The sequence below is a fragment of the Alligator mississippiensis genome, chromosome 6 (genome assembly GCF_030867095.1).
Source record: "Alligator mississippiensis isolate rAllMis1 chromosome 6, rAllMis1, whole genome shotgun sequence".
In the NCBI taxonomy this organism is placed as follows: Eukaryota; Metazoa; Chordata; order Crocodylia; family Alligatoridae; genus Alligator; species Alligator mississippiensis.
The window spans coordinates 92,299,837-92,318,638 of record NC_081829.1 but is presented as its reverse complement, the minus strand read 5'-3'; the positions used below and the strand labels follow the sequence as shown (position 1 = coordinate 92,318,638).

At 43.7% G+C, this 18,802-nt stretch overlaps 1 protein-coding gene across 1 annotated transcript; it reads left to right on the top strand.

Moving 5' to 3' along the window:
- The first annotated feature begins 13,652 nt into the window (after window positions 1-13,652).
- ADRB1 (adrenoceptor beta 1) lies at window positions 13,653-16,803 on the top strand. The gene has a single exon (XM_006261740.4). It carries the CDS (start codon window positions 13,769-13,771, stop codon window positions 15,062-15,064), a length of 1,296 nt encoding a protein of 431 aa, XP_006261802.2. The 5' UTR covers window positions 13,653-13,768; the 3' UTR covers window positions 15,065-16,803.
- The last annotated feature ends 1,999 nt before the right edge of the window (window positions 16,804-18,802 follow it).

The following is an 18,802-nucleotide window of genomic DNA, read 5'->3' as shown; positions in this document are numbered from 1 at the left end:
CTTCTATAGTCACTTATATAATATTATTACTAGTCTAGCAAATGGATACACAGGCTGATGGATAGAAAAGTAATTTCTTATTAGTTCAATATGATCTTCTGGTCAGTTAAGGGATCATGGTCATGCCACTGGTTAAAACACTCACAAAGTAAAGCATGCACAGAAGGCAAATAGGCTGGGTGTATAATAAACATCCCTTTCACCGCAAAGAAGTGACCAGCAATATCATCTCTTCTCCTGCCAAAAGAAAGTGTAGTTGGAACAGGTGCACTACATTAAACTTTGGCTCTTAGTTATTCATTCAGAACAGCAGCAAACAATTGCTCTCTGAGTGGAGAAATCTCTCTGTTCCAGAGATCACTTCAGATCTGAGCAAATAATACTTGATAAACTGTTTTGCCAGTGATATGATAATGTTTATTTTTACTCCCTTCATAGCTCAACCTGCCTGCATTTCACTCCGTGACTTTGGATCTCATTAGCTTATTGAGATGAGTGTCTGAATTCATTCCTTCTTTAACTCGAGGCTGTTGCCTGGTTAGTTAGAATTTTAATGTCTGCTGGAAGCCTGGTAGCTTATTATCATGCCTATGAAATATAGGACATGTCCTTATGTTGTTTTCCACATTTCTGATTAATGGTATTACCATCCAAGGGCCAAATCCTGTCTCTTGATCAACCGGACTAGTCCTTAGTCCCATGACTAGAATCATTGCTGCCTGTACACATGCTGGTTCATGTTCTAAACACATCAGATTAATCAAGTCTGCTCTGTTCTCTAGTTAAAACACTCCAGCATGGCCTCACCATAACATGTACAAGCCTTGCAGGTATAAAAATGGCAACTGGTGTGCTTTAACTAAACCTCACTGGATGAGGTTTAGATTAAGCATCCTGAGGCCATTTTTAAACCTTTGGGGGCTTAATACATGTGATGGTGAGGTGTTTTAATTAGAGCGGCTCACAGGGAACTGCTCTAATTAAAACATGCTCTCCTACCCCTGGGCCTGTGTATATGCAGTTTCAAATTTCAACTAATTTCTCAGGTGAGCAGGGGTTGTAGCTGGGTGGAAGTAGATCCTGCATACCCCTTATGCTAGATTTTTAGCAGGGGTGAATACATTTCACCATAAATTTGAGTGAATTATTATGTTAGTAGAGCAGACAGAGATGAAGTGCTTCTATTATTGCTGCATTTTAGTTAGTATAAAATAATGCTGAACTATGTAAACCTTTTCTTTCTCCTTACATTTTGATTTATGCATCTTGTCATGTTGGTTATGAGGTTTGTGGCTGCCTTTTTAGCTTTCTGACATCTTAAGGCAAAGATAAGAGAAAATAACAATGCAAATCTTTATTTCTATGAATGTTTACCATCAAATATAGAACTAAGTAAATTGATTTGCAGGAACTGGGGATGGGGCAAAGCAATTGAACAGAGAGTATTCTTAGTTCCCCATGCATACCCTGTATAACCTATCACCTGCACTTAATCAAACTGTGGGTGCTAGGTACATGTAATAGCCAGAAGCTCCTATGGAAGGAAATCTATTGGAAGCCCCGTGGAATGAGAACCTCTCAAGATCAGGTCCCTGACAAGTACACTTTGCAACCTAAAATACATATGTGCTCTTTTAGAACCTGGCCATGCCTAGAAGAGAACCGTACTACTAATCAGCACGTTTAAAGGAGGTTGGGATAGCAAGAGTCTATCAATGGTCTCCTTACAATGGAAGGGAATTGCTTTATGCTAGAGTTCTGCAAGACAAATTATGCTGTAGAGTATTTTATAGTAGGACTATATTGTACAGACCTGCAAGTCAGGAGTGCTTCACTGGAAATTTAACCTGCAAATTTTCAAACAATGGCATATAGACATCGTCGTCTTCTTTTATTATATGGCTGATTTGGAGCAACAATTATAAATCCAGATTAAGGTCAGTTAACCAGTCTAACGCTCTTGAGGAAAGGGAATGTATCTCTACAGTGTCACCATCAAATTTGTACAGAGGGCAAAGTGTTGTTAAGTGGTCCATAGTTTGATCAGGGTTGCCACAGTCACATTCTGCAGAACTTCTAATATGAGGAGTTGCATATAGACATGACATGTCGCATATAGACATGATTTAAAATGATAGACATGTTGTATTTAGACATGACATAAAATGATGGAAAAGAGGTTTATATTTCTCAAGCACTGGATCATCAAATCATATATCAAAGAGCGTAGTTTCCAATCGTCAGATTAGAAAAAAAATGAAATGGGATCAAAGTTGCTGCATACATTTCCATGCAAGGATTTTCAGGATAATTGTTGGCTTTTGGCTTTTTTTGTTACATAATAGCAATCTATCATGGCTTTGCATGCCACGTCTAACACTAATGCTAGTCCTATTGCTTCTTCCCCTTTCAGCTAATCCTATAATTATTTGCACTGTATAAAATCAGTCTGAAGTACCCACACACTTTGTGGATGCATCCCTCATGACTTCAAAGTAGCTTTATTCTGTTCAACACTTGGTAAAGACTGTTTCCACTTTAGTATGTAGTGTGACAGGTTAATGTGCATATGATAACTAGCTGAGATGACAAGTGGGTCTACAGATAGATGCTAACAAGCAGCAAATTATTCCTTATGAAATTAACAAGGCTTCTTTTTCTCCATAACTAAAAAATCAAAGCTGGCTTAAAGACTAAAGCAAGCAGAGTCACTTAGAAGGATTCTGTGACTGAATCATATAAACTGTGCAGAAGACAAACAGTTTATAAAACTTGAAAGAAACTTTCAGCATCCCCAAAGCTGTTTGAAAAGGACTTTCACTATCACCAAAAATAATAACTCTCCAGCCTTTCCACACTCTAAACCATGAGGAACATAATTTCTGCAGATCAGACCTCCACCCCAATATACTTCCCACAAATTGGCACAAAATAGGATGGGCTCTTTTTCACGTAAATAACATCCAGAATGTGGGTTTTTTTCTCACAGAGGAAGCCATCTGGAGTAAGATTTCCATGTTGCTAAGAAATTCAGAGCCAGTTTCTTATACTTCCAAGATACCCAGCATAACCAAACATCAAATCCACGCTAGTCAAGCTTCCCAAAGTCACAGCCATTGAGCAGTGGACTGCTACACCTAAAAGCCACCCAGAATAGACTTTTCACTAGTTAAAACCACCAGATCATATTACCTGCCATTTGGCTGGTAGGACTTGTGATAAACACATCTGCATTAGTCTTTCTTGGTAGAACAAAATTTATTAACTCAACTGCTCCAGGGCTTAATTTGGCATAATAGGTTTACCATTACTTGGAGACAAAAGGAATGGGCTCTTCACTTACACACGTATCACACAAGATATTCTTTGATATCCACCTGTTAATCCTACTTTTGTATTCAGAGCATCTTGCGCCCAAACACCTCAACTTGCTTCTAAGGGATTAGGAAAGCCTTCCAATTAATATATTTATCTCTTTAAAGTATGTCCACTGTCCAGAGGATAAATTAAGGTACAGAGGAATTAAGTGATTTCCTTCAGCACACAGAAAATCTATGATAGAGGAAACACAGTAGAGCAGGGATGTCAAACTAAGACCCACATGGTGCGTTTACCTGTTCATTAATGTGCTGTGGTTACAGCGTATTAAGTTTAGTGCTTGCAAAACCAAGTACTAAATCAATGCATAGTAACTGGCGCTACTGCACCAGTAGCACCAGTACATGGGTTTTTACAGATACTAACTGCACAATAGCCTAATAGTAGTATGCAGTAGCATGCAGTAGTATGCAGTAGTAGTAGCCTAATAGTGGTATGCAGTAGCATATTAGCACGGTTTTTGCCCAGCAGGCTACTGCGCAGTGTTATTAAGCTACTGCAGAGCTAGTGTCTTATGTAGATGCACCCAGTTGGCTGGATCTGGGCTGTGGGGCATCCTGTGGCCCAGATCTGGACTGTAGACCACATGTATGACACCCCTGCACTAGAAGATACCGGAGTCCCAGTCATGACTTCCCTGGTCTAGCTTTGAGGTTACATTCTCTCTTATAAAGAGAGACTCAGTGCATGGGGATTGGTGGCCATTGCATAATTTTCTGATGTTATTTAAAATGTCCTGTCCTCCCTCTAAATCAAACTCATGTTCCACATTACGCAAGTGAACTCTGTTCAGCTTCTTCTCTTGGTTCAGGTGTCTCCTTGGATAATAAGAATCCTAGATACTGGTAGCAGGGTGTAGGGACTTGTCTGCTTGATCAGTAATAAGACAAAGAACCAAGTTCCATTAATCTGGACTATATCATAGATTCATATAATAGTAGGGATGGAAGGGAACTCAGGAAGTCATCTAGTCCAGCTCCCTGCTGAATACCAGCTGATCGCTGAATAAACCATTCCAGCCAAATGTTTGTCTGACCTGCTCCAAGGATGGAGATTTCACAAACCACGTAGCCTGTTTCAGTGCTTACGGGTACTTAGAGTGAGACAGTTCTTCCTAATATCCCACCTAAATTTCCCTTGCTTTAGGAATTGTGGTCCATGGCTCCTTGTCCTGTCCTCTGCAGCCACAGAGAGTGGTCTGTCTATTCTAACTGCCCTTCAGGTATTTGAAGATTGTTATCAAGTCCCACCTCAATCTTCTGTTCTCCAGACTAAATAATCCTAATTTGTTCACCCTTTTTTTCAACCTAAAACTATATTGTAAAATAATTTTTTAAGATACAGAAATTCCAAGAACACAGTGGGTGCATCTACACATGCGCTTTACTGCAGAGTAGAGTAATTAGCTCTGCAGTAAAGCATCAAGGTCTACACATGCTCGGGTATTAGGGTGCAGTAAACTAATTAACTCCAATATAGGATAGTACTGTCGGGGACAGTACTATCTTACAGCAGAGTACCTTACTGTGCTATAATGTACATATAAACGGAGACCAGGGGCATACATTTCACCCGGTCAGCCCAGCCAGTGGGATCCTGCTCTGTCCCAGCTCTAATTGCTGCTGTCCTGGGTGCACATGTAGATGCTGCACCTGGGAGCAGTTTACTCCTGATTGAACTGCTCCAGAGTTTATTGCATCACATTAACTGCACGTGTAGATGCTCTCAGTGTATCATAGAATATTGTCCAAACCTTTCTGTGGTCTTAGAAAAGTCTAAGCATTCCTTCTGGTTTCATCAAGTTCTCTGCTGAACTCTCAGTGAACCACCACTGTATAATCATTTCATGTCCTAGAGCATCTCTCCCGTCACTGTGCCAGCTTAGTAATACTCGAATTCATTTAGGTTACTGCAGGCTTCATTCAGAGTGTCAGTTCAGGAAGCAGGAATGGGAACTTCACCAAAGTTGAGGTACTCTAAAGATAAACTACAAACATTTTCTCAAGTTAAACTTTAAAATCAGCCCTTGGGTTACCCCATAGTTCCTCAGTTCAGCAGTCTGCATTCGTCTCATCACAAGTAATAAGTGGCATTACAAGGAATACCACAGTCCTCAAGGATCCAGGGCATCATGGACAAATAAATAAAGGATTCTCAGATTATGACTCATAGAAAAACATCAGGAAGAGGCTGAGTCCATAATTAATTCTTGGGTACATGGACCCCATGTTACTGCCCAAAGTCTCTCTGGATATACATCACACCTCTCATGGTAAAATTATGTCCTGAGCCTGGCTGTTCCTAAGCTTTCCCACCAAAGCAGCCTTTGTTCTAATTCTTTCTCTCTAGAGAGTAATTCCTAACTCTTTTATCTCTTGAAGAGAGTTAACAAGCAGCTTTTGCCAATGAGTCACCAGGCCTCTAGACACAGCTCTAATGACTGCTAACAGGTGTCAAGAAAACTGCTCCGAATAAGAAAACAACTATGCGGTTGCTGGAAAATTGGTGCAGTTTTTTTATAATGCAGCCAAGGCCTGTGCATGTGTATATTTTTTGCATGTTGATTTCACTTTATTTTTTACCCAATCCTGTGAAGGCTAAACAACTGATATCAACAGGAACTGATAGGTACTCAGCATCTCAAGGCCCGGGCGCACATAGTCAAAGTCAGGGTGACGACACCGCTGAAATTCCATACAGTACTACATAGTTGATCTCATTGCTTTTGGTATCACTTACTGGCCACAACCAGCCCCTTGTGTTATTAAGTACATTTGTTTTATATTTGCATTGTTTGACACAGAACAACTATATACAGTATCTGGCACACTGTCATGTATAATCAAGAGATAATGTCAGTGGAATTGCATGTTGTCACAGGATAACAGTTTCCTGCTGCTAGAGAAATGCCAAAGCGAGGCCGAGGCATTTATGGAAAATAAATGTCAAGTCAAAACTGAGATGTTTATTTTAAAAACAAGAGACATGGATCTTGTGGCAGCATTCCTCTGTGTCTATATTCCTCTAATAACAGAGGTCTGGTGTAGATACAGTCAAACGACAGTTTCTCACTGGGACAGAACAGAGAGGGTGAAGTCTGATTGCTTTGTATAAAGACTTGTCAGGTTGTTTCTGATTTGCTTTTCTTCTACTCAGATTTTAGTGAAAATGTTTAGATAATCAACTTGAAATAGTTTATCAGATGCATGATGAGTTTACAAAGGGATTTACAGGGAGAGAAAAGAAGAGTAAGTGACAACAGACATGTTTAGTTTGTCTTTCATAAATCGTATCCTCCAGAGTAGTAAGACAGACAATATGGGCCACAGGCCCAGGTCACTGAAATAGAAGGAAGTCTTTCCATTATTCATTGTGTGTAGGATCAGGCCCTAAAGGAAAAAACAATCTCTGCCTAAAATGACATCCTAGACTTCCTGATAACAGCTGGAGTTTTACTACTGATCCCAGTGAATGCATGATTGGGTCCACTGTGCAAAATATATATGTTAAAATACAAAATTACTAAAGCCTTGATTGTGCTATTCAGGCAGGACATCATGGGGCATAGACAGCCCCAGGTGGAGAAGTGAAATCATTCTACTCAAATCTACTGTACATTAGCATGTGGGCTTGGCTTAAACTGTTCCTGTGTACTTTCTTGTGATTCTCACTACTTTAAAATTAGTTGTTTATCCATTTACAAAGCTCACAGTGGTCAGTTTTCCTGGAGAATGAACAAAGTGAAAGGTATTTAAGTTACTAGTTACCAAGGGGTGGGATGGGATGATGAGACAAGATGGGATGATATATATAAGAGATGGTAAATATTCAAGTAGTCCATCCTACAGACATTGGAGCTTATATGCATTTATTAGGGTTTTCTCAAACCTAAATATAAAGGTCTAATCCAGGGGTAGGCAATGTTTTTGGCCAGAGTGCAAAAAACCCCACGATGTCTACCTTGGAAGGTACCAGAGTGCTGACATGCCAGAAAAACAAAATGAGGGTGGGGGGTGTACATGGCAGGACGCACCGCATATTAGTATATTTAATAATCATAAATGTTGCCTTTGTTGTTGTGTATTCCTTTTTTGTTGAGCATGTTGCAATGAGAGAGAAAAAAGAGACAAATAAGGCAAAGAGGAGAGAGAGCGAGAGAGAAAGGAGAGCAGAGAACCAGATACACACACACGCACGCAGAGAACCATGTGCACAAACACAGAGAACCAGAACACACCCATAGCAGACACATGCACACACACATCCAGAACCAGACACGTGTGTGCACACACAGATGCACAGGACCAGACAGAGGCAGATGCACGGGCACGCGGAGCTGGGCTCCTGGGCCACTGGTGTGGAGCTAATGCCGGAGCCCAGAGCAGATGTTTGCAGCCTCCCAAATGCAGCCGGCCCAGGCTCTGGGTAGCTGCTGCCAATCACAGCAGGGCTTGCAGCCACCCAGCCACTTGCTGGGAGCATCCTGGGCTTTGTGGCTGGCAGCAGCTGCCTAGAGCCCAGGCTGGTGGTGGCATGCCGAGCAAAATGGCCTTGTGTGCTGCACTCAGCACACGTGCCGGGGGTTGCTGACCCCTGGTCTGAGCAAAGAGAATTCTACTGCTTTCTTGGCAATCTAATAGATTTGACCTTCAGGAAACTGTTTCTGATAATCATACTGAACTTTCCTTTTCATCACATTATCTCTCATTAGGTCTCTTGGTATAATTCGTCTATTCTAAATAATTCCTTTCCCACCCACTCCTTGGTATTTTTTTTTTATGCTTCACATATTTATACATTAGGGAATTACAAGGTCATTGCTTAGTTAAAATAGTCTCCTTGTCTCTTCTCATATATTAATCCCAAGTTCCCTTTAATAGTTGATATTGATCTTCTCTGAACCTCATCTAATATATCATTATCTTTTCAATAGGGAAGTGCACAGACCTAAACATATTTCTCGTGATTTTGTGCTCACTTGCAGCAGAGAAGCCAGGAGCAAATCTATACAAACCAATAGAGATACACTGTTGGAAACCTGGTGTAACTGGCTGCGTCTACACGAGACACTAACTGTGCAGTAGCATCATGTGGCAGGAAGCATGATGCACAGTCATCATCACAAAAAAGTCATTCCTTGGTGTGACTGCACAGTAACTCTGGTTACTACACAGTCGTTTAGTACTTGTTTATATACTGCAACTGTACATCCAGCATCTTGTGTAGACACAGCCACTGAGAAGACTTGAATCAGGTCCATCATTACCAAGTCTTGTGATTTCCTTGGGGGTAGAGCTGTCCAGCAGATAATAATTTCATTCTGTGACAACTTTAAAGGATTCACAATTAAACCTTTAGAATATGTCCACAAAAGTAATTTTGCTGAAGAATCTTTTTTTTTCTATAAAAACCTGAGCTATCTTTTTAAGTTTGGTCCGTCTGTCTGTCTCTTTCTCTCTCCTTTTTTTTTCTCTTTGTCTCTCACTCTCTTTTTCTTTCTCTGCCGCCATTCAGAAATGTCAGGACAGCCCTAAAAAAAACTTCCCCAGCAAAATCTTTGTTCGGCTTCCACAAAACCATGTGTTTAGACAAAAGTTCATTATGTCAAAATGTTCTGACCAGCTGTACCCACAAGTACTGAAATTTTGTTCATGGCTAGAGAAAGACTGGCAGGTGGGAATTTCAGCCCTCCTTGAAAGGAGGACACTGTTATTCTTAAGGGCTGTTATGGGACTCTGGGAGAGCCATTGGCTCCGACAGTTCTGGATCCTGCATGATCTGGAGAACTGGTTTGGATAAGCAGGGCTACAAATTCAGGAACAGAGAAGGGACAACAGAGGTCTGGCTAGATGAAAAGGCAATCTGTCTCTCTTCCCACTGAAAAGACACTTAGGTAGCTGTGCATACTGACATAGGTACTAGCTGAGGGTATTAACTTTAGAAGCTAGACCTACCAGACCATCCTCACAGGCTGTTTAGCAGGGGAAAGAACGAATCAATTAATGTGCTGAGGTCTGAGGGAGAGCTGGAAACCCGGCACCAACGGGCAGCCAGAGAGAGCTCCTGCAGCCAGCTGGGTTGGAAACACATTACTTAATACACTGGGAAATCTGACAACAACACCCAGCAAGTCACTCAAAGTCCCACAACCTAGTCACTCCAAGCCTTTTCTTAGGTAAATCCACTAAAAGCCACAGATTGTCAGGACTAATCCTGCCATCACTGAGCTAAAACTTTTACTGGTTTTAATAGGTTCAGGATCAAGCCAATAAAGAGGATCTGCTCCTGCCCACCTCCATGGTGTGTATCATGCAAACTCACGCAGTGCGAACTTGAATCTAATATTCAGCATCTTTTTGCACTCCCTTAGCATTGCTTCTCTCTGTGCCGATGCAAATACCACACCCGTACTTCAGCCCCTTCTTCTCCCTCAGTTCTGCCTTCCTATTTGTTTTACTTGTTGAGCAGTCAGCATTATGATACACACCTGTACACAACAAAGCCCTGATGCTGCAAGCCGCTGTCTGTGTGGTAGTCATGTGCCTGCTCAAAGCCCCCTTGAAGTCTGTGGGACTCTGTATAGAGCAGCGCAAAGGATCTGGGTCTAAAACCCTACACAGAAGCCCTTGCAGTCCCTGACACATTCCAGCTCTGAAGTTTGTTTCAACTCAGCCTCTCCAGTGCAGTACGATTTGGAATTCCTTCTGGGTCCATCTGTTATCCTCTGTGGGTGTGTTGGATAACCAATCTATTCTAATTAGTATTGAAGCTTCTTGTTAAAAAAAAACAATGACTTCCAGGAAAAAATAGATTACTGCTTCAATAAAAAATGTGACCTGGAGCACAGGCAGAAACAATCCATTTCAGACTTTGGAACTCACTCCTCTTGACCTGACATCCTTAAATAATTTGCACACAAAGAGGTGCTAGCAAAACCACATTCAAATGCACAAAAATCAGGAAACTTAGAGTTAAAGGTGATCTGCAGAGGTGTCGTTTGGAAGATGAGTTAACCCTACAGTTATCAGCTGCATGCACACAGGGATGCTCAGCAGATAAATTCTTCAGCTAACCTTTGGTTCTTCCTTTTTAGACAACCCCAAAGTCAGGCTGGTTCCAGCTCTGACATGACGTTGCAGAATTACGCCTGTTGTGACAGGAAAATTATTCTAGGCCTTCTGATTAATTATGTAGCCTTGGGCAATTCACTTAACTTCTCTGGCCCTTAAACTTCAAAGCTTCTTCAAAGACAGAGAGACAATCAAGGGGTTACAATCCCATGTTAATTTTATTAGGTAAAGACCTTAATTCAGTAAAAATACCCTGGGGATGACAGATGGATGGAAATGCAGGAAAAGTGTCCAAAGGCATGATTTGTACCCCTCACAACTGCCTGTGTGATCTTGGGCAAGTCACTAAAGGTTGGATTTTCTAAACTATCCACGATCTTCAGATGTCTCCATTTTTTGAGAAGATCCAGCCAGCAGGACTTCAGGAAGCCCCTAAAATGATATACCTGATATGTTGAATACCTCTCTGTCCTGGCTTGTGCGGGCAACCAAGGCTTAGCTGTAGGATAAATTGTCTAATAACAAAATCTTTTGCAAGTCACATTTATAGTAGTTCACTGTAGAAGTCCACTCTTATCTAGCTCTGTGTTGGTTCCTTCTGGTAGAGACTCAGGACTGACAGAAAGGATGGATTCCTGTTCCTGCGGGGATCACAGCTGAGGATTGACTGACAACCTCCTGACAAATATCGTCAGACCCTTTCCTTAGTTGGTTCAGCCACAATCCACACCTAGCAGTGTTCACATAGTTCTTCAAGGTGAGGAGCATCCACCTCTCCCTGTCCAAGAGAGTCACTTCATGCATTGGAGGGCTGAGCTCTCTAGGCTCAGACTTCTTCTTCTCATGTCTCTACATCACATTTAACCATTTTTTTACACATGCTTGTGCTTGTTTATTGTACTTTGCAAGCTCTTTCATTGCACATGTGCCTTCAAGCAGTGGGCATTACAGCAGGCATTGCCTAGTCTGAAGCTCTGTGACAGTTACAGGTGGTCGAACCAATGTTATAGCCTCACTTCTTCATTAGTTCCTGGGAACATGCGACTCTGGTACGTAGGCAGTTGAGACATCGCCACCTTTGCCACTGTTCATCAGCCCCCGATGGTAAGGACTTAGCTGCTGGAGTGTACATTTTTTCATTGTCAGCTATTTTCTTCAGCCTCTCGTTCCACATCTGTAGTTGTGTCTTACTGAGTGTGGCATCGAGAGTGTGGGCGCTGATGAGAAAGCTCCTGCATGACTTCAGACATTTGTGTGCTGTGGGATGGTCATACAGTGGGTGTCTCGCATCTTCTGTTTGCCTCGATCGTTCTATCCCACTGGCTCAGACTGGAAAAGATCAAGTAATGAAGCAAAGTTCACTAGGGAATAGTTTAAGCAGCAGGTCCAAACTGATGGAGCCTGTAATCAGGGTTAAACAAACAGTATGTAAATAAACACATAATTCACTCCGGGGTTGCAACCTTGTATACCGAGTCTGAACCTGGCAGGGAATGGTAAGGTCAAACCGGAACAATGACACAGCCTTTGCAGAATAAATATATGTGGGAAAAAAGGATTCCCTCTTATTGCTCCCAGCTAGTATGAGATGGGGTATTGATGTAAGCCCCAGGCATGGATGTAATCCTGTGATACTAAAAAGTAAAGGGGAGAGAACTCATTTTCATTTCTCTTTGCCAGTACAAAGGCAATTTAAAGTAAGAGTAAATAAGCCTTACATCCATCTAAGGCCACACCTGATAACAGAGCAGCGTGAAGGGCTGCACATGTAAATAAGAGTCAAGCCCATGTGTTTTAAGCCGTTTCAGTGGATGTAGCTGTGCAAAGGGCTGCAATCCTTGTACAGTCTCTTATGCAGCTATGCTGTCACCGGAGCAACACATTTACTGCACACGGAAACTTTTTATGGTTATTAACAAATGATAACGTTGCACCTCAAACGTCTGTAGCTATCGATGGGGTTTGGCCGGGGCGGGTAAAAGTTCTGAGCTGCACATTACGGCTGGGATAACAGGCACAGAAAGATTTGTCCCAAGCAAAGCCAGCAACAGAAGCCAAGTCCTCTGACTCCCAGCCTTAGGAATGACACAGTGGCTGAATCTGGAACCCCCGGGGAAGCCAGAACAAACAGGACTTGTGATGGGGAGATACGCAGGGCTTGGGAAGCACGGATCCATCCCCCACCGGGCAGCGTACACTTGCACAGTTGTCAATATTGCCTACAGGCCATGGCAACTGTTGCTGGCTTCCAGTGCTAAGGTTTTAAATCCAGCACATGCAGCGAGATCCCCTGCCCCATCCCCGCGGGCTGCGGTGAGAGCGGCGGCGCCTGCTGCCTCTTGGTCACTTCTCCCTGCCGAGCAGCAGGGCTGGGGCAGGCCTGAAGCCCCCTTGATACATCTGTCTCCGGCGGGAGAACTTCTCCCTCCCTTCTCCTCCTTGCGTCTCGGCAAGGAAACAAATGCAACTCTTCGAGGAAGACGAAAGGCGCTCTGTTTTTAGCACAGAATGTTACTTTCTGGCCCAATAAGGCTGGCCACGTCACAGGCGTCTCCATCCTCAAGGTACCCAGCAGGCAGACAAGGCTCTTCGGGTAAAACCAGTTACCTTCCATTAGACCAACTCAGTAGTTGGAACAACAATTTCTTAGCAAGCTTTCGGGTTTAAAAACCCTTTGTCCGGCTGAGGAAGTGTGCGCTCTTCCAGCAGGCATTAAACACCAGAATGGGCTTTCCGGGCTCGGAAATTAAACGCTAAAACGGGCTTTACCTGCTCACGTCCGCACAGCCTAAGACCTACAGAGGAGAAGAGCGCGAACCCGGCGCAGCGTTTCGGGGCAGTGATGCCAGCAGCTGCCCTGGGCCCTCGGCAAGCGAGCGGGGAGCCCCCAGGACGCCGGCCCTCCGCTCCCTCACCCCCAAGAAGGGCGTTTGTGGCCGGAAGCATTGCAATTAAGAACTTTTTTATTTTAGTTTATTTTATTTTATTTGCACAAATCTGGCGGGTCTCAGACAAGACACCGCCCGCGCCCCGCGCCCCGCGCAATCCCCCCCCCCCACGACGGGTGCGGTGGCAGGGGGCCGCCCACGTGCGGGCGCCGCGGGGGTGTGTCCGCGCCGCGCGCCCATTGGCCGCCGAGCAGTGACGCGCGGCGCGGGGGTGTCGCGGCGCGGGAGCCGCGGGAGCGCACAACCATGCTGCAGCCCGGCCGCGGCGGCCGCTCCGCTCCGGCTCCGGCTCCGGCTCCGGCTGCGGCTGCTGCAGGGCGGGCGCCCCGGCTGGTCTTCATGCCCCCGGCGCGGCTGCCCTGAGCGGACAGCATGGGCGATGGCTGGCTGCCCCCGGACTGCCAGCCGCACAACAGGTCCGGCTCGCCGCCGCCCGCGCCCCCCGGCAGCGTCTCCCCGCCGCCGTCCTCGCCCGGCGGCCGGCACGAGCTGCTGTCGCAGCAGTGGACGGCGGGCATGGGCCTGCTGATGGTGCTGGTGGTGCTGCTGATCGTGGCGGGCAACGTGCTGGTGATCGCGGCCATCCGGCGCACGCAGCGGCTGCAGACGCTGACCAACCTGTTCATCACCTCGCTGGCCTGCGCCGACCTGGTGATGGGCTTGCTGGTGGTGCCCTTCGGGGCCACGCAGGTGGTGCAGGGCCGCTGGGTCTGGGGCTCCTTCCTGTGCGAGTGCTGGACCTCGCTGGACGTGCTGTGCGTGACGGCCAGCATCGAGACCCTGTGCGTCATCGCCATCGACCGCTACCTGGCCATCACCTGGCCCTTCCGCTACCAGAGCCTCATGACCAAGGGTCGGGCCAAGGGCATCATCTGCACCGTCTGGGGCATCTCCGCTCTGGTCTCCTTCCTGCCCATCATGATGCACTGGTGGCGGGATGAGGATCCCCAGGCTCTGGATTGCTACCAGGACCCCGGCTGCTGCGACTTCGTCACCAACAGGGCCTACGCCATCGCCTCCTCCATCATCTCCTTCTACATCCCTCTGCTCATCATGATCTTTGTCTACATCAGGGTGTACAGAGAGGCCAAGGAGCAGATCAAGAAGATCGACCGATGCGAGGGTAGGTTCCACAACAACCACCACCACCAGCCTCCTGCCCAGGGCCACGCTCACCACCAGCCCATTCTGGGCAACGGCAGGGCCAGCAAGAGGAAGAGCTCCCGGATCATGGCCATGAGGGAGCAGAAAGCCCTCAAGACCTTGGGTATCATCATGGGAATCTTCACTCTGTGCTGGCTTCCTTTCTTCCTGGTCAACGTGGTCAACGTCTTCAACAGGGACCTGGTGCCAGACCAGCTCTTTGTCTTCTTCAACTGGCTGGGATATGCCAACTCTGCTTTCAACCCCATCATCTACTGTCGCAGCCCTGACTTCCGCAAGGCTTTCAAGAGGCTGCTTTGCTGCCCCAGGAAAGCCGACAGGAGGCTGCACGCCAGCGGTGAGGAGCTCTCCCGGTTCCCAGGGAGTTTCATCAATACTTTGGGCACCCCCGAGCGCAGCCTAGGAGGGATGTGGTCCGACTGCAATGGGGGTACGCAGGGAGGCAGCGACTCCAGCCTGGAGGAGAGGAATAGCAAAACCTCCTATTCGGAATCCAAGGTATAAGGACGGTGGGAGGTGGCACTGGGGGACACCCTGGACACTGAGCACGAAGAAAGCCAGCCAGGGAATAAGTGAGAGGAAAAAAATATCAGGAGTCTGGTTAAGCAAACAAACACCAAACAAAACCAATCTCTGTCTCACTGGGGAGAAAATCTGTGTTTACTTAAGACTAAAAGCAGGTGAACTTGTATGCAACATACCTCATCTGATGTTAGAGGAAGCCGCTGACCACTGAACAAAGGAAATTGAAAGCTGTCTCAAGCTCATTTTTTTTAAATTTTCTAACAGGGAGTTAGGTGGCAACAGGCATTTTGAAAGGGAATAAGAAAATATCCTTTACTCAGTTAAGCTGCTCTAAGAGCTGCACTTGCAGTAGAGCCCGATCCTGAAGTATTGGGAGTTTAGCCACTGACTTCACTGTAGCCAGGATCACGCTGTATTTAACCTTGCTTTCAAGCTGAGGACTATAAACTCTCCCTGCCCCTACTCTTGGTGGCTGCAGTTCTTGTTTCACACACAGGTAAAAAAGCAGTCTGATTTTAACAAGTGCTGCCTGCACACAGCCCTGTTGAAGTTAGTGGGAACTGCAGGTGATCAGCACTTTTTGCAAATCAGGCTTAACAGTCCTTTATAAAAGTGTGTCTGTCATCTGGCAAGTTTTATTTTAAACTTCAGGTAGCTGCGTTCCCCTGTTTTTTAAAGTAAAGATGAAGGGAAAAAAATTAACTAATGAAGAATATTGATATACTTGTATTTTGAACAGAGCTTTTCTGATTTTTATCTTCTGCATCAGCAACCGGTTGACTTCTTATGCTTATCTTCTCTTGCCAGACAATACCAATCAGGCTGGGAAACTTTCTACCTCAAACTGTGCATATTGTACAGGGGAATAAAAAGACATGTTTATATTAAACAGCTTATTTATGTATTGATATTATTATTTTCTAAAAAGAGGCAGTGAGCCTTCTGCAATTTGTTCATTGTAATTGAAGATGAACAGTAAAAAAATAAATAAATCCTGGCAACAAAAAAAATTTACTGCACATAAAAAAAATGGCAACAGAGCCATTTTTGCACAGTGTTAAGAATCGTAAAATTAATTGAAGATGTTCCTTGCACAAAAAAAAATTAAAAATAAAACGGGGGTTCAAATATCATCAAACCTGAAAAAAATTCTTTCTGCTCTTGTCTAATATGTTACATTTCTATTGAGAGAGTGACTTTTTATATTATTTTATCAAGGTACTGTAAATGCATCCGTATTATAAATTAAAATATCTTAAGGGTCTTTTATTATTATTTTAATATTTTATGTCCAAGTGCCCACGTGAATCTGCTGTTATTTTAGCACTTGCGTGTCATTTCCATTTTCCTCCTGTGTGTGTTTTATAAGGTATTTATACTCTGGTGCAATTTACTACTGTGTAAGTAATTGGTCTATGTGCAATAAATAACATTGCAGCACAAACAAGCATATATGTACAGCGTGTCTCTATAGGTTCTGAAACAGTACCCAGCTATAATGGAAAGAACAGAGTTTTGTTTTTCTCAAAATATGGATCAAATTACCAATACTCTCCCACCTAATGGCTTTCCCTGACAAAATATTGTTTAAAAAAAAGTGTTCTAGACCAAATAAGGTTGTGTTTTCTGTTGCGTTAAGGGCTGCCGACTTCCCTCAAAAATTAATGGCCAAAGACAAGGTGTTTCCAGCCTGATAATAAACATAGTCATTTTCTTTAGCCTGTTGGCTCTCCTGATCTTTTTGTTGTATTAGTAGACCAGGAGTCAGGGGATTTATTATTGAAAAATAGAATAAAATGGTTTTGTATTGGATTTGAAAACTGAAAACTGTTGCTAATAGATTATGCAGTGGCTCTCTCATGGTGAAATCAATGATACTCTTAAAATAACTTCACTGGATGCAGACAGAGCTTGAAGTCCATATTCAGCGAAGCCAGCTCTTTCCCACCGAAATCATTGGGAATCTACGCTGATTTCAGTAAAAGGGAGATTATGCCCTGTATCGGGAGATGTAATAAGAAGTTTGTGATCCCTTGAAAAAATATGCCAGGCTTTCATTCTACATTACTGAAAAAAGTGTCTTCAGAAAATAGCACTACATATTTGATCCCTTCATTTCTTGATATCAATTAAAGCCAAAGGCAGTTGTCATTGACTTTAATGGGTGCAAGATCAGGCCCTGTAAAGTGTTTTTCACACTGCGTATCAGTTCCGCACAAAACCCCAGTCACATATCTATAGATTAAAGAACTAATTATATAGCGAGAAAAGCAATATGGCACTCGGCAGCAATATTTTCCCTAGCTATAGATTCCTTTAGGGCTGGATCCTGTTACCCTCACACACTGTGCAGTGCCCTGCTGACACAGGTACCCCCGTGGACTCCAAACAAACCATGATGAAGTGCCGAGAGGGCATGGGTGGCAGACTCTAATCCTTAATGCAAATCCTGAATGTAGAACTCCGTGACAATACTGTCTCCCATTATTGTCATGAAGGTATGTTTTATTATGATAGATTCAGAGAATTTTTCATGACTGCAACTTGTCATGGCATATAAAGCACCAAAAAGCCAGACGGCTGGGTATCGTAAAACACCTCCTTGATGTCATGCACAGAATAAAAGTGAAGCCATTTTTAGCTTTATTATACTCAACAATATAGTTGAGTTAGAAATCATGTCCCAGTGAGAAGAGTTCTGAAAGTCAGTTCTGCAAGAAATAGGCCAAGCTCTCTCTTAAATAAACAGTTTACTCCATTTTTAAAAGCTGAAGATTTTTTAATTCTGTTTTTAACATTACATTTTAGGGATAAAAACATAGAGACATTTTTTACACATAACCAAATTGAAAGGTCCTTTGAAGTCACTGGTTGTTTTGCCATTGGTTGCACTGGGGTTAGGGTTTGAACTACAGTTAATTATTTCTGCTCCAATAGAAGTGAAATAGGCTTCCTAAATGCCAAGGTGAAGCCAGGGCAGTTGCCAAATGAAACATGTTCCATCAGTCTTCTAACGACATGCACTTTTAAAAGCCAGGATCTAATTCTGCCTTTAGTTACACCCTGCAATTCCAGCAAAGTCAGCTGAATTGCAAGAGTGTAACAACCAAGGGCAAAATTTGTCCAGTCCAGCTGTCTGATAGCCATGTTGATTTTATGTGCAGTGTGTTTAGTGTGCATATGATGGATAAGAGTAGAGTGACTATTTGCTCCTCTTTCCTTGTAGAAAGTCACAGGCAAACATTAAGCATGTGAATGGTCCCATTGAAATCAGTGGGTCTACTCACACACCCAATTTAAGCATGTGAAATGTTTTGTTAAAGTGGAGTCTTCAGTGACACATTTAGGACCAAAACTTGTTCAGATGACTCTTGTTAGTAACAGCATGGGACCATGTTCATCTGTTGTGTGATTAAAGGCAGTAGAGTTCCAAAAAAACTACTTTGCTGATTGATTATAGGGGGATCAGCTGCAAGAATAAATTAATCAGTTATTGTTGCATTTTAGCCAGCCAGAAATGGCCCAATGGAAAGACTATATATAGATATATTTACTGGGTTTTTAAAAATAGGATGGTCTTGATATTGATGGCTGTTTACATATTTAAATCTTCAGTAATCAATAAAGATAGTCCATCCAGCAGTGTGAATGGCCAGTACCAGTTTAACTTAGTGCAATATAAAAAAAAGCAGTAGCATGATAACCTTACAGATAAAA

Excerpts from the sequence above, each read along its gene's own strand:
- ADRB1 (XM_006261740.4), top strand. The coding sequence starts at position 13,769 with ATGGGCGATGGCTGGCTGCCCCCGGACTGCCAGCCGCACAACAGGTCC.